The following is a 14,848-nucleotide window of genomic DNA, read 5'->3' as shown; positions in this document are numbered from 1 at the left end:
TATGGGATAAAACACAAGTTCAACCAATTAAAACCATTACTGGAGCTCCGTGGGCCCGGGTGGGCCGGCAGCCCTCCGGAGGGGCCGGGGCGAGGCGCAGAGCCAGCCTGGCCCCCGCTGTGGGCGGGTGGGGCGGCCGCAGGGCTCCCTCTGGGCACTGCTATGTGGGGTGGTGGGGTGTGGCCCGCAAAAGCTTGGGGGGAGCAGCTCCCAAGGGTTCCAACTTCAGCTGCACTCAGGATAGATGCCCCCAAACTGCCCCCTCCTTCGTTGCCCCAGGTCTTCTGGGCCCCCATGGACCTCAGGAGCCCCCCCCACACACACAGTGGACGGGCAGGGCCAGCTTTTAAAGGAGACTCAGGACCAGGCAGGGCCCTGTGCCAAGGGGACTGGGTCCAGGCACCCCTCAGAGATGCCTCAGGGGACAAGGGCCTGCCCCTGTGCTGACCCCCAGGCCCCGCCCCGGTCCCCAAGTGCCCACCACGCCCACCAGGAGCTGGTGCCGAGCCGGTGCCCTCCACCCAGGAGGGAGGGCCCGCCCTGGGACGGTGCCACCCCGGTGTGCGGAGGGGGGCAGGCCCTCACACTGCCTGTGGCTTGCTGGGCGCGGTGGGAAACGCAGGAACACATGTTCTCCTCTGGGATTTAATTAGCGGTGGTGTGATGCTCTACACCCAAACTGGGCAGATGTGAGACTCCGCAGCCTCTTGGAGAGAGCCAGGCCCGGCTGCACAGGCTCAGGCTGCGCTCCGGGCCTGCCCACCCCCCTCAGGCCCGGCAGAGCGCTCAGGCCCCCAGAGCCTGGCCAGGCCACCTGGACCCGCAGACAGGGCAGCCCCTCCCCGGCTGTGGGCCGCCGGCACGCCCAGCCAGCCCAGGCCACGTCAGCTCGCCCCGCCCCCTTCACGCGAGGTGGCCCTGGCCCCACAGGTAGCCGAGGCCCGAGGCCAGGGGGCGGGGGACGAAGTGCTGATGCCTGGGGTCTGGGTCAGGGTCAGGGTCAGGGTCAGGCCTCCAGGGGGGAAGGCGGCAGCAGTCCTGGGATCTTGCTGGAAACGAACAGGGGCCAGGCCTGTGCCACCCCGGGAGGCAAGAGCCCGGAGCCAGTGAGGGCAGGTGTGCACCGTGCACCCCAGGCCCCTGCGGGACCCCGGCCCTGCCCCGACTCCCAGCCCCTGGGCGGCCGCCCTGGGTGTCCGAGGCATTCTGCTCTCTGACCCTGGGGAACGGCTCCCCAGGGCTCCGGGGTGGGGAGCCGGCACCAGTGCCCAGGACGGAGCGGAGAGCCGCAGCCCGGAGCAGGGCGAGGCGGTGTCTCTGTGTGAGATGAACCGCTCCTCGGAAGGCGTCCACTAAGTGCTCTCCGAAAGAAATAGTCCCGATCGGGGGAAAGGCGGGGGGCGGGCAGCTGGTGCAGGGAGGCGGCACCCTCCCGGCACTGTCTGCCTGACCGGGATGAGAGTCCGGGGCGGGAATGCCGGTGCAGGAGGAAAAGCAGGGCCGAAGCGGCGGCCGGGGCAGGAGGGGGCAGCCAGGATGTGGTCCACCCCAGGGGAGCACTTCACCTGGAGCTGAGCTCACTCCCCCTGCAGCTCCCCCGGCACCTCTCTCCGCCCCGAGTGTCTCCTTTGGAAGAAACAGCTTTAAACACACACACCAGGAAACTCCGAGGACGACCCGCTGGTCAGGCCCCAGAAAACGTCTCCTGCCCGCCTGTCCTCCTGGGCTCTGGGGCAGGGGCTGGGCTGGGGCAGAGGCAGGGAAGGGGCTGCCACAGAGGCAGGGCTGGGAAGGGGCAGGGACAGGGAAGAGGCTGGCACAGGGGCAGGGCAGGGCTGGGCTGGGGCAAGGCTGAGGCAGGGACTGGATTCTGGGCCAGAGCAGGGCTGGGCTGGGCAATCAGCAGAGGAGAGGAGTGCTGGGCCCAGGCCCCAGGCTCAGCACCTGTGTCCTGGCTGGACACCGAGGGCCAGGAGCCTCTAGAAGCCTTCTGCTCCCCTCGGTGAGGGTCCCCACGGACAAGCAAGCCACACAACACTGAAGGCGTTTCCGGTTTTTATTTGGACACAGTGTGAGCCGTGAGCTCCGCCCGAGCACCTGGCCCTGTGGAGCTGCCGGGGGAAGCGGTGTTCACTCCATGGCTGTCACAGCAGAGCGCACAGTCTGCAGGCCCAGCGCCCCCTCCCCAGCAGAGTGCCCCTTCCCAGCAGCTGGCTGGGCGGGGCGGCCGGGGACTGCGGGCCACCGCACCCGCCTGCCGGGGCATCGCACACCCGGGCCCGGCGGGCGGGGGCCTGGCCCAGGAGGTGCCCGCGGCCCCCCTGCCCGCTCCTGGCGCGGGACGGCGCTCCCCTGAAGGACGCTTTAGGAAAATACATGGTGATTGAGTGCAATAATCTCCCCCGTCCAGAAAGGGCCTGACAGGCCTGCCTGCTGCTCACTTCTGCCCCATTCCAAATATTTTTACCTTATTTGGATGAAATGCATTATTTTTCTAATGAAAGGCTTTTTTTCAAAGGGCTGTTTCCCTCTGTCCAGCGGCTGCCTTTATTAGGCAGCACTCACGCCGTTTTGGGGAGGGGTTTTTCCTCCCTGAATCCAGGCCAGGCCTCTGTCCTCAAACTCCAACCTCCGCTCGGGACCCGGGGCCGAAGGCCTCGCCCAGGTTTCTCCACAGGAGCCCGGGGCTGCGCTGCGGCCCCTGCCTCCGGGGCGGGAGGCCCAGGGTGGCCTGGCCACGCTGTGCTCCTGTGGCTCCGGCTGTGTCTGCCCCAGGCCATCTGCTCTGGCCACCGTCTGCTCCACCGGAGGACGACCCTCTGGGAAATGAGCGTCTCCACGCTGAAGGGGGAGACCCCCCTGACCGCCCACTCAGGACGGGGACAGAGGCCGTTCTGTGGACCCGAGGGGGCCTCAGACCCGCCTCCAGCCCTCCGTGGCAGGTCGGCTCCCCTGGCTCGTCCACCACAGGCTGGTGGCCCAGGCGACCAAGCGCCCTGGCTCCTCCGGGGACGGCGGGCGGCGGCGCTCAGTGTCGGCCCTGCTGTTCCCTGGGAAGCGCGTGGCGGGGAACAGCCGCAGTGATGTCACGGGAGGGGGCAAGCATCAAAGATAAAACCTGAGGGTCCCGGCTGGGGTGGCTGAGGGCAGAGCACAACCTGTGAACCACGAGGCCACCGTCTGATTCCTGGTCAGGGCCCAGGCCCAGGTTGCGGGCTCGATCCGCACTAGGGGGTCTGCAGGAAGCAGCCAATCAATGATTTGCTCTCATCGATGTTTCCATCCCTCTCTGGAGTGTGTGTGTGGGTGTAAGATGACGCCTGAGCAAGCGGGCCAGGGGATGGACACTCAGGTCGCCATGACCCGACTCCCCCGTGGTGGCCCGGGGCCTGAGTCAGGAGGGGTTTGCTGCCAGGGGAGGGGTTGGGCCCGAAGCCCCAGAAAGGGGCCTCGGCAGGCGGTGAGATGTTTCTGAGACAAAACAGCCCGAACGCGAGGCCCTCAGCCCTGGGCCCTCGGCCTCCTCCCTCGCCAGGCTGCGGGGCCGGCGGTGCAGCAGGTTGGAGGCGGGCGGGGGCTCACCTGGACCCGCAGCCTCCGGAGCTGATGTCTGCACAGCTCCGGCCCAGCCCCCGCAGGTGCAGAGCGCTCCTTGGAAGGAGCCCTGCCGGTCCCTGGGTTCAGGGACAGGGAGCCGGGGAGGGCGAGAGGGAGAGGACCGGGGGAGGAAGAGGCAGCTCCGGGAGCACACGCACCCATTTAAGGAAGGAAGCTCCTCGCCCTCACAGCAGGTCTATATACAGCACGGACGCTCTCCTCCCAAGCAGTGTCGCCCTCAACACACGGCCGAGGATGAAGCCCTCCAGGCTCCGCGCTCGGCCCCCCACGATCCCCCATCCCCTACGGGTCCTCCGGGGCTCAGCGGGCCCAGCCTCAGCCGAGACCCCGGGCACTGGGCTCGGGGAGCAGACAGGGAGCCGCAGGCAGGAATTAAATAGTGGCAACTCATTTATTACAATTATGTACAGTCGCATCTCATATTCTCAACCTAAACCTGATCGCACAAATGAACGTGTTTCTGGACCGAAGGACAGACAGGAAGGCCCTGCCGCCTGGCTCCTAGAGAGCGGCCACAGCTCGCCACGAAGCGGGACAGTCACAAGTGCGTGTGATTTCACTGGCTGGGAGGACGGGGCCCGGTGGGGCGGGGACAGGCGGCCTGGAAGGCCCAGCCAGAGGAAAGGGCCCCGGGGACAGAGCCCCTGCCCCCCAGCATGAAACGGAGGGAGGAGCCAGGGTAGAGAGGGCGGATGGCGGACAACGGCCACGCTGCTGCCCGCTGAGGGCCAGCGGCCAGGGAGGAGCTACCTCTTGTCATGCACGGTGTTAGGTCAGCTAAGATGCTCAGCAACAGCCTGGACAAGCCTGGGTCCCGGAGACCAGGCGGGGCCTCGGCCTGCAGGGAGAACAGGTCGTGGCGTCTGTGGGGGGAGCTGAGGAAGCGCAGGCGAGGCTGGAGGACAGAGAGCAGTGGCTGGGGCCAGGTGTACGGCCTCACGCTGCCCAGCCCTGTGTCCCCACCTGGTCAGAGCGCCTCCCGAGCCACCGGAGGGCCAGGCCGCCCCCTCGTGAGGGACGCGCGGCCTAGTCCCGCTCGCTCTCGTTGCTGGCGCCCTCCGGCCGCCGCTCCACCTGCTCGTTGATCTGCCCGTCCCCGCCCCGGCGGTCCTCCCGCTGCACCTCCAGGCAGTCCTCCTCGTCCACGTGGCTCACGTCCTCGTCCTCCTCGTCCTCCTCGTCCTCCCTCTTCTCCTCCTCGCCCTGCACCTCCATCCTCACCTGGCCTTTGACGTCCACCACCCCCTCGCCCTCCTCCTGGGCGCCCAGCAGGTGGTAGGTGGCCGTGGAGCCCTCGGGGCTGTGGCCCTCCTTCACGGGCGAGGACGACGCGGACTCGTTGCTGACGGGCGAGATGTCGCTGCTGCTGTGGTGGTTCACGGCGGCGGGGCTGGAGGGCGACGTGGACTTGACGGGGATCTGCCAGGAGGGGAGCTTCGGGGCTGACGGGGAGGGAGGGAACTGCCTCCTGGCGGTAGAGGGAGGAGAGGGCGGCGTCATGACCACGCCCTCCCCCAGCCCCAGCCCCAGCCCCAGCCTCACTGAGCAGGGGACAGAAACCAGCTGGTCAGCACCTCCCTCCCTCCCACTCCCTCCGCTCGGACCCACGGCCTCAGGAGCTGGAGCAGCTAAGACGGAAGCAGAGACGCCTGGGCTGCCCACAGAGTGCCCTGCCCACTCGGGGGGCCTCCTGGGCCCTCCTCACAGCTGGCAGCACCCCTCCCTCCCCCCGGGGCCTGCCAAGCCCTGGAGCCTATTCCCTCCTGGTCCTGACATCATCCCGCCTCCAGCCTGGGGGGGGGGGGGGTCCCCAAACACCTGGGCCTCGAACTCTAACGTGTCCACGGCTCTGCATGGGAGTGCTGGGGGGGGGGGGGGGCCGCACTGCTCCGGGTCGACACATCAGAACAGGCCAGGCCCTAAGGCGCTTTCTTAGAAAACCTCGGCCCTCCACAGCGGACAGGGAAATCACTCCTACCCGCTCCCGCCCTGGGCGCCACGCCAGCAGCCAGACAGACCAAAGCCAAGTCTGGGAGGGACCTGGGAGGTCAGGTCCTCCTGGCAGCGGCCTGGGAATCAGGCTCTAGGAGGGCAGCCTGTGCTGAGCCTCCTGGCTGCCCAGCGCCCAGCACCGGAGCCCCGGGGAGAGCACACGCCAGGGCCAGGGCAGCCAGCGTCATGGAGGCAAAGCAGAAATTCAATCGGCAGATTTCTTGGCTCCAACGTTAGCCAGCACCTGCTCTGTCCCCAGGTTAGCACCACCGAGGTTTCCCTAATGACACTCCAAGCTCACCCCTCTCTCAAGGCCAAGTTCTTGTCTTCAGAGAAGGCCTGGGAGGAGGCGGCTTGGAGAGCTGGGTCCTCGGCTAGGGCCCCATCCTTGGCTCTAAGTTAAGGACCAGTTTGTGCCTTCATACTGCCTCCCACGGCCCCTCTAAACCCTGAGCCTGCAGAGGAGCCTTTCACTTTAAAAACCAGACGGCCCCTGCTCTGGCCGGTGTGGCTCAGTGGTTGAGCATCGACCCGTGCACCAGGAGGTCATTGGTTCCAGTCAGGGCACATGCCCCAACTGCGACTCAATCCCCAGCAGGGAACGTGCAGGAGGAAGCTGGTGAATGACATTTCTCTTATCGATGTTTCTCTCTCCCTGTCCCCTTCTCTCCCTAAAATCAATAAAAAACATGAAAAAAATAAATAAAGCAGCTAGTCCCTGACCAGCCAGAGTGGTCAGTTGGTTGAGCGCTGCCCTGTGCACCAGCAGTGCCGGTTTGAGTCCGTCAGGATTGCAGGTTCAATTCCGTCGGGCCATGTACGGAAAGCAACCGATGAATATTTCTCTGTCACATGCATGTTTTTCTCCCTTCCTCTCTCCAAGCACCCCTCTGGTGGGCTCAGGAGGTGCCATCGCTGCGGGGGGGCAGCAGAGGGTGACCACAGCTGGGGGTGAGGAGGCAGGCGTGTGTCTGCCCCGCCTGGAACCGTAGGACCCTCCCAACTAAGGTCCGACCTGCTGCGGGGACCGTCTCAGGACCAGCTGGACTCGGGCAGAGGAGGTGGCCTGTCCGAGGGACGCTCGCTCTCCTCTGCCCAAGGCTGTGCTCTCCCTGACCACGCCGGGCAGGGCCGAGGAACATGTGGTTCAAAACTCTGGTGGGCGCTGCGGCCTGTCAGGAGAGGGTGGAGGGGCCACTGGGGACGGAAAGGGGAGGCTCCAAAGACCCCATAGCTCAGCCAGGGCCCCCGGGCGACGCACCCCCTCCCAGCAGCTGGTCCAGCGATGGCCCCTCCCCAGGCCCAGGCTGAGCCAGAGCACAGGCCCCGCCTCCCCACGCCTACCGATTCAGAAGCAGCCCTTTCAGGGAGTTAATTTCCGACTTGAGCTCATTGATATTCTGGGACTCCAGGATCCAGTTGGTAGAGGTGGTGGCCTGAAGGTGGAACAAGGGGGAACAAGGATGAGAGTGGCACCCTCACCCCCACCCCGCCTGTGGAGCTAGGTGGCTGGGGCGCTGGGCAGGGCTGGGCCTGGGAGACCCCGGGCGTGTTTGGGGGACCAGCCTCGGAAGGTTCTGCAGCTGCCCGTTCAGGGCTCTGCCTGCCTGGGTGTCTGTTTAATGACAATACTAAGGAATCATGACATGTATTCAGGTGTAGAAATGGTCATATAAAATAGAATGACACGATGACAAGAGAGCCTGTGTAATTTAGGGACATAAACCGAAGTGTTTGCTCTGTGATCTGAGGAGCCATCTGGGGTGGGGGTGCGGGCAGAGCTGAGGCAGGACGGGCTGAAGAGGCAGCGGCGCTGGGCGGAGGCCTGTGGGCCGCTGTGTGGTGCCTCCATTGTGTGTTTGAAATGTTCCATTAACACAAAACTCATCAAATGAATATCCACCTCTGCACCAGCTACGCCCTCCACCCAAGCCCTCCCCCTGCAGAAAACACACCACCCAGAGGAGAACGGGGGCTGAGACAGCGCACCTGCCCCCGCAGCCTCTCAGAGGGTCAGGCAGCGGAGGGAAAGACGCTGTCCTAGGACTGCATGGCGCGTCCTGCCCGAGGAGGCCCAGGGAGGCAACAGCCAGTGCCTCTGACAAACGCCATCCTCCCCACACCTCTCCCTCGGATGCCGTTTCCACATAAACTTCAGAGGCCGCCTGCCCGGCAGATTGGCCGGACGGATGGAGGAGGAAGTCACGGTGCCCAAAGGCGCTGCCGTGGCCACGCCGCCTGTGAAGTGTTTATGGGCCGTTCCAGGGTGGTGGCCTCAGGTGTGTGGCGGCATCCAGGGCGAGAGGCCACCGAGGTGGCGACAGTGCCCCGGTGAGCCGTGCGAGGCCCCGTTCCCTGACCAGGAGACCCCGGCGTGAGGCCAGGAGGACGCGGGGGTCCAGGCTGGCGGGGGGGGGGGGGGACGGACACACACACCTTTGCAGGGAGAAGGCTCAGCGGGCCGCAGGGCCGGGAGGAAAAGCCGGCATCTGAGAGCAAGCGCGTGCGAACCCACCTCCCCACACGCTCCCTGGGGGCCCGCTCCAGACCACCAGGCAGCGCGGGCCGGAGCCACTGTTCTGGCTTCTCCGCAGCCTGAAGCCATAGCAGCCCGTTAACAAGGGAGCAATTTCCACTCTCCGGCCGCGGCGGACTCAGATTTCCAAACGCGTGTGGTGCCAGATGCCAGGATTTAGAAATAAAACCTGACATCTGGGGCTTTTTAGCCAGTCTCTTTAAAAACAGTTGTGGAAAAGTCCCAGCCTTCAGTTTTATGTTGTTTTTTAATTACTTAATGCTCTTCTTTTTAATTTTTCACAGTGCTGCAGCAGGAGCTTGGAGGCCAGATATAAAAACTTACATTACAGCTGAGAAAACACGGCTCCGAGTCCTTGGTTTATGGGGCAACCAGTCTCCACACATATGGTTTAGGAACCGAACCAGGTGCCCCGCTTCCGTCCAGCAGAGAATGGGTGAGAGGGGCCGGGGGCACGTGGGGGCCATCGGACAAACAGGCACAAACACTCAGGCTCTCAGCCACTCGGCACCGTCCTGGCCCCCCCTCTTAAAATGCAACATGTGGTCCTAATCTTAATGGTGAAGGCCTGAAAACAGCTTTCTAATTTCCGGAATGGCTTCTGGCCACGGGCAGGCCGCCGCTCCGAGGTGACAGAGGGTCGCGGGCGGGGCTCACCGGCCCCTGGGGCGCTCGGTGGCTGGAGGTGGCCACCGGCAGCGGCGCCACCTGAGGAGGAAGTACAGGCAGCCCTCTCCGTGGGGGGACCTGAGGAGGGGATCTCGGGGACCCTCTTCACAGGAGGCACCAGGTCCCATGGGAAACGGAAAGAGGCCCATTTTGCTGGCTTTTACAAATGCGGAGATTGAGTGCTGGCTGACACCTAGTGCACCAGGGTGGCCCCCTGGGAGAGCCCCCAGAGTGGGATCCTTACAGCACTTGGGGGGGGGGGGGGGCAGAAGCAGCCACTGGGCCACTGTCTCCTGGGCCTGATGCCTCGGGGATGACCCTGTCACACGCCCACAGACCCCAGGCCAGAGCCTGACACCCTGGAGCTGGCTGCAGCCAGCCCTGTTCTAAGCATGCCAATGAAGGAGGTGCTCCACTTTACAGATGAGGACACTAAGACCAGAGAGGTTAAGTGACTTGCCTGTGATGGCACAGCTAGCATGTGGCAGGGCGGATTTTAACCCAGGCGGTCTGACCCCAGGTCAGATATGGCTAAGACAGCTTCGGATTCCAGAGTAAGACATGGAAACGGCCCGTCCCTTCCAGTTGGCACTACCTCCCTGTGAGGTTGCCTTACCCCGCAACCTGGGTTTTAAGGACCAGGGCCTCACCGCAGAGTTTGGCCCAGTGCGTCTTGGCAGCTGTGACCTGTGACCTGTGACCTTACAGGCAAGTGGAGACTGTTCTGTGTCAACACCACCGGCCTCAGAGGTGGGCATGTGCACCCCCAGGAGGCCCCCAGGGAGGTGCCAGGCGACAGAAGGACAGCTGCCGTGCAGTCAGAGGGAGAAAAGACCAAGTCAGACCCCACGGAAAGCGGCGAGTGGGCAGAAAGGACTCGAGTGAAGATACGGTCAGGGCGCACCTGGGGGCCGGGGTCAGGGCCAGTACCTTGGCTGTGGCCAGTTCGTGGGCGAGTTCCTGGACCTTCTGCTGCTGTTGGATGAGCAGCTCCTGGACGGAGGCCAAGGTCACCTGTAGCTGAGTCACTGGGAGAGAAGAGCAGTGGCATCTGTTACATGACACACACAGAGTCTCCTCCTTAACATGTCCCCACCTAAAGCTGAAGCGTCTGAATGGTCTGCACACACCCAGCCAGGCATGTCCCTGCTCTGGGCACCCCACCTGCCCGGCATCTGCCGGCATCTCTATGCCATCTGCCCGCTGTGTCATTGTCTGTGGCCAACACATATCCTTCCAACCTCGCCCCTCTTTCCCACCTGCTGCTGACCCGCCCGGCTCCGGCTTCGGGAACGTCCACCCCCCGGCTGCGGTGTGTCCTGCGGCACCCCACCCTCTCCAGCCCCGGAGACGGCCTCAGTCCCACCCCCTCCAGGATGGCTGAAGACTGCCCATCCCCGGGCCCCGCTGCTCCTCCGCCCTCCCCACCCAACCCCGAGGTGCGGAGCGCCCAGTCCCGTGGCCTCGACGGGGCCTGGGGCCACCGCGCTGCAGGGATCTGAGGCCCGCCTGAGTTTTTAGATTCAGAGCCTCCACCCAGTAAACAAGTTCATCAAGGAGAAGAGCCACCTCTGGCGCGACAGGTCCCAGCTAATCTGGACCATCATGGGGCGCCGGGTGACGCACGCGCGCCCCGTGGAGTCGATGGCAGAGGAGGTGGCCGGGGTCCCGGGTGCCGCAGTAATTACAGCCTCTCTTGACCCTGTGTCGGATTCTTAGAGGGAAGGGGGAAAATCGCTGAAAACCCCCCTGAAAACCTCACAGAAGCAGAAATTAAAAATGAACTTTACAGCCCTTAGAAAGGCTGTCATTTTATTCCCCTTATTAATATTCTGAGGTTGGGAGCCTTTCCGTAAAAACATAATTAATTGAGGCCGCGCCGACAGTAAACAAGCAATTTCAAATTAAACCGAAATGACGGCGGCTTCATTTGCAAATGTGAACAGATTCTCAGAGCAGATAAATGAAGTCACCACATAAAGTGGAGACGGAGCGGAGGGAGGGGCCGAGCAGGGCTGTGCGGGGAGCTCTGAGGGGTGACTTGATGGAGTCATTAATCTTTACCTGTCTGCGCCACGCTGCCACTCAGCTCCGAGAGGCTCGCCTCCATCCTCTCCAGTTGCTTCCTGTCCTCTCGGCCGCCCATGATGAGGGGGAGCAGGTATTTCTACAAGAGGCGGGGTGGGCGGGAAGGGTGCGCACTGGGGTTATTGTCCAACAATCTCTCATCCTGCAGACCAGCCTGCCTGCCGGCACGCCCAGGTTTAGAAACGCTAAGCAAACACGTCCATGAACGAGGTATCCAAACGCTACGAGACTGGTCCCAACCAGGTAAACTCCTGTCTGAATAAGGCCAAGGACCAGGGAACAGGGACCAGTAAACCAACTTGATTTATTCTCATGAAACACTTTTTTGGTTCTTTTATTTAGTTCCTTAATGGTGTTATATAAACTCTCTCTGTGTCAAACATATGCAAACCGTGCTGTAAAAGTGGTAAGAGAAAAATATAACACGTGACCTCCAGGAGGAGTGGGGGAGGAACATCTCACACTTTCCTGAACCTCTGACAGTCCGAACCGTGCGAGCGAGTTGTCCGTTCAGAAACTAGCGATAACAGTACGGAAGGAAGAAGTTACTTGAGAGGCTAGATGAGACCCACAGCAGGTGCCTGGGTGGTTGGTTCCGTCACCAGGGATGAGACATGGATGTTCACGGCCGTCGGGAGGGGTCACCTTGGCCTTCCTGACTGAGCCTTCAATCCTCAGAACACACTTCCTCCGGCTCCGAGCCAGATCATCCGATTCCCCAGAACTGAGGCCGGGGCGGAAGGGAGAGGAAGACCACCAACTGGAGAAACTGGCCCCCGGAAAAAGTGCAACCGAGAGGAGCCCCTTAATGGGGAAACAGACTGGGAGGATGAGGTGGGGGAACGGTCAGAAGGCGGCTGTGGGCAGTGCTGCCGCTTGGGAGAGCTGACGAGAGGACACGCACTGACGTCCAAGAGCTCAGGCCCGGCGCCCTCCCAGAGCAGAGCTGAGGCCGCCGCCGCCGCTCGGCAGCCTGGTAGCCGCCGGTGGGCGCGGGCGGGCGGGTGTGGACACTGGCTGGCGGGACCAAGGAGAACGCTGGTTCCCAGTCCACTTGGGCCCCCGCGTGGACAACAGACAGCAGCTTCCCATTAAGGGCCTGGCTGGGGCAGGAGCCCCTCCCGGGCTGCGGGGACGCGCTCCGGGGCGGCCCCGAGCGGAGAGGTGATCCAGCTCGCGCTCAGCACTCTGTCCTGCAAAGCGCTTCCAGCCGGGAGGCCCTGCCTGTGCGGCCGCAGCTCCAGGGTGAAGACTTCATATCACAAAAGCCAGGAAGTTCTCATACATGTAAGGAACTGCAGGTTCCATGTCTGAGACCAGAAATGCCAGGGGAAGCACACATAACCACCCCAGCCTACACCTTCGGGTGTTTATAAACGTCTCCTTGTTCCTTAAAGAAACCATTAGCAGGTGTTTTAGAAATCCTCCTGTCACCACTGGGACTGACTCCCCCACGTCTCTCTCCTTTTCTCTGCAGAGAACTGACCCTGCTGCCTGGGCCCAGGTCCCGGCGCCCGGGGCCGCGGCGGTCGGCGTGAGCTCAGCCTGGACGTCCCGGGAGGCCGTCCTTGCGGTGCCCGCGCTCAGACGGAAAGCCGCTTCTGGCGCAGGGGAAGGGCAGGCATTGGGTCAGTGCGGGGGAGGGGGTCACACAACTGTCCCGGCGCAGAACAGTTTGCTTCCGCATTTCTGACGTGGAAATTTCCAACCTCAAGAACAGATATTACACTGGGGGGAAAAGTATTCTGCTACAGCCCTGTCATTAGCTACTGAGTCAAACAGTAAGGATCCGAGTGCCATGCTGAAGCGTGGCTCCCGTGCTAATAGCTACGTGGTGGGGAGCAGGTGGCCTTGGAAGGAAGGCTCTTCTCTCCGGACCAGGAGGGAGCGAGTCCTCTGCCCTGGTTGACCCTCTGTCTCTGGGGGCCCGGCTGGCACTGCATCTTTTAGAAGAGACTGTGCTCCCCATCAGTTAGTGCCTGGCCCTGCTATCGGGCGGGAGTGCTCACTCACTTCTGCAGCTCTGCTTCAGCAATGACCTCTGCACCCGAGGGCTGACTATGGGGTCTGAGAAATCCCGGATTTACATGGATACCAACACAGTTCACGGGAGACAAAAGGCAGATCCCATGATATGATACACTGAGATGCTCAAAGCTGGTTTTAAATAGCAGGTAGAAAAAATGGCATGGAAAGCACTTCCTACGTGCCAGCCACAGCACTCTCCAAAGCAGCACCTTGGAGCTTCACAACTGCCTCCTGAGGTAGGTTCTATGCCCCCATTTTACAGATGCGACCACTGAGCCTGCGGTCACACCACCATCACAAGGCAGAGCGGGATGCAGCACAGGCAGCTGGGCTCCACGGGCCAGCTCTCAGCCACGGTCACTGCCTCTCACCTGGAGGGCTGCCTCTCACACGCCGGGCACTGTACTGGCACAGCCACCCTGGAGAGATGCCAAGGCAGGACGTGGACTTGAACCTCCAGAGTGTGTTGGCTGGAACATGCTGCCTCTGTCCATGCCAGGCCGAGTGCCTCTACGCAGGTGAAGCTGGGAGAGGGCAGAACGGGCTGAACGCCAAGGGCCATGAAGGGAGGACCTACCTTGTAGAGCTGGTGAAAGCCGAACGCGATGCCCGCCATGATGACAGCCAAGGCACTGTAATCCCTCCATCGGGAACCCACGGGGCCTGCAGTTGGGAGAGAAGGCGTGTCAGGAGAAGGGGTACATGCGTCCTTCCCGGGGCGGGGGAGAGCCAAGGGCTCCGTGTCCTCATCTCAAAGGACCGGCGACCCCCTGCGGGAGACAGTGTGATGTCAGGGTCACGAGGGCTGCATCTCCCTCCTTCCTGGCCCTCAGGACCACCTGCCCAGGGTGCACCTGCTGCGGGGCCTGCAGGGAGCTACGTCCCGGCGGGGAGGCAGGTGCAGAGCGAGCCGAAGACTGAGGGCATGGTGCCACTCGCAGGGCAGGAAGGATCCGGAGGCTGCCGTACGCACACAGATGTGCATAAGTGCACGTCCACACGCCCTGCCACACAGGGCTCAGCTAAGTGCTCAGATGCGAGGGGGGCAGGGGGACTGTGTGCCCGACAGTGTGGGGGCCCGGGCCGAGGCAGTGGTGATGAGGTCTCTGCCCAGTCTTACCCTGCTCTCCCGCTGACCCGGCGAAGAGGAAACACCCACAGAGGATGGAACGAGCTCACTCCAGAGATGGGAGGCCAGACAGGGAGATGGGGGGAGGGGGGTTTGGCGGGCAGGGGTCGGGGTCCTCGCAGGTTCCGGAGGAGGCCTGTGCTGAGACGCCGGGTCCCAGGGGAAAATGGGGACCAGGCAGGGCACGAGCAACTGCAAAGGTAGCTGCCCTCTGCTCAAAAGACAAACGGTGGCCAGTGTGGCTGTAGCATCTGGGCCTGACCACGGGGGGAGGGCTATCCTGGCGGACAGAGCCCAAGGACAGAAGGACCAGTAAGCCTGGGGAGCACGGAGGACGGGCTGGGGGAGAGTGGGAAAGGGTGTGGGCACACGGAGAAGGGGCTGCTGACATGCAGCCGTCTGGGGGTCCAAGTGGCAAAGATGCCACAGGGGGCGAGGGAGATGCTCCTCCTCCGAGTCTCTGTGACCACCGCACCCTTCCCCCTCCGCCGCCTGGCCTCCGGAGTGCAGTGTGGCCCAGCCCGAGTCTCCTGCACAGAATGTCATCAGCAGGCGGCCTCCCGCAGCTGGACGGCCCTCTTTGGCTTTCCAGTTTCCAAACAGGAAGCACACACATGGTCTAAGCGTGAGGCAGCAGTCAGTCTGCTCAATGGGCTCCCCCACCAATGGCAACTGCTGATCGTGCCGTTTATCTGCCGGAGAATTTTTGTGCACATAGAAGGCAACACAGAAGTGTTTTATTTTCCTTCTCTCCTTCCCCTATTTCTCGTCTTTCTTTCTTTCCTATG

General features: G+C 63.0%; 1 protein-coding gene across 6 annotated transcripts in view; it reads right to left on the bottom strand.

Moving 5' to 3' along the window:
* Positions 1 to 3,990: 3,990 nt before the first annotated feature.
* PEX14 (peroxisomal biogenesis factor 14) overlaps positions 3,991 to 14,848 on the bottom strand; it is a 128,955-nt gene continuing 118,097 nt past the window's right edge. For all 6 annotated transcript variants that reach the window (XM_036461075.2, XM_036461078.2, XM_036461077.2 and 3 more), the window contains 5 exons: positions 13,509 to 13,594; positions 10,880 to 10,982; positions 9,746 to 9,843; positions 6,955 to 7,046; positions 3,991 to 5,086 (listed from right to left, as the gene is read on the bottom strand). In XM_036461075.2, coding sequence (XP_036316968.1) covers positions 4,645 to 5,086; positions 6,955 to 7,046; positions 9,746 to 9,843; positions 10,880 to 10,982; positions 13,509 to 13,594 — 821 coding nt within the window. In that variant the 3' untranslated portion in view covers positions 3,991 to 4,644. The remainder of the gene's footprint in view (positions 5,087 to 6,954; positions 7,047 to 9,745; positions 9,844 to 10,879; positions 10,983 to 13,508; positions 13,595 to 14,848) is intronic.

The sequence above is a fragment of the Pipistrellus kuhlii genome, unplaced genomic scaffold, assembly GCF_014108245.1.
Source record: "Pipistrellus kuhlii isolate mPipKuh1 unplaced genomic scaffold, mPipKuh1.p scaffold_m20_p_34, whole genome shotgun sequence".
Lineage (NCBI taxonomy): Eukaryota > Metazoa > Chordata > Mammalia > Chiroptera > Vespertilionidae > Pipistrellus > Pipistrellus kuhlii.
Note: the sequence above shows the minus strand (reverse complement) of the source record. Positions and strands in the feature narration are given on the sequence as shown.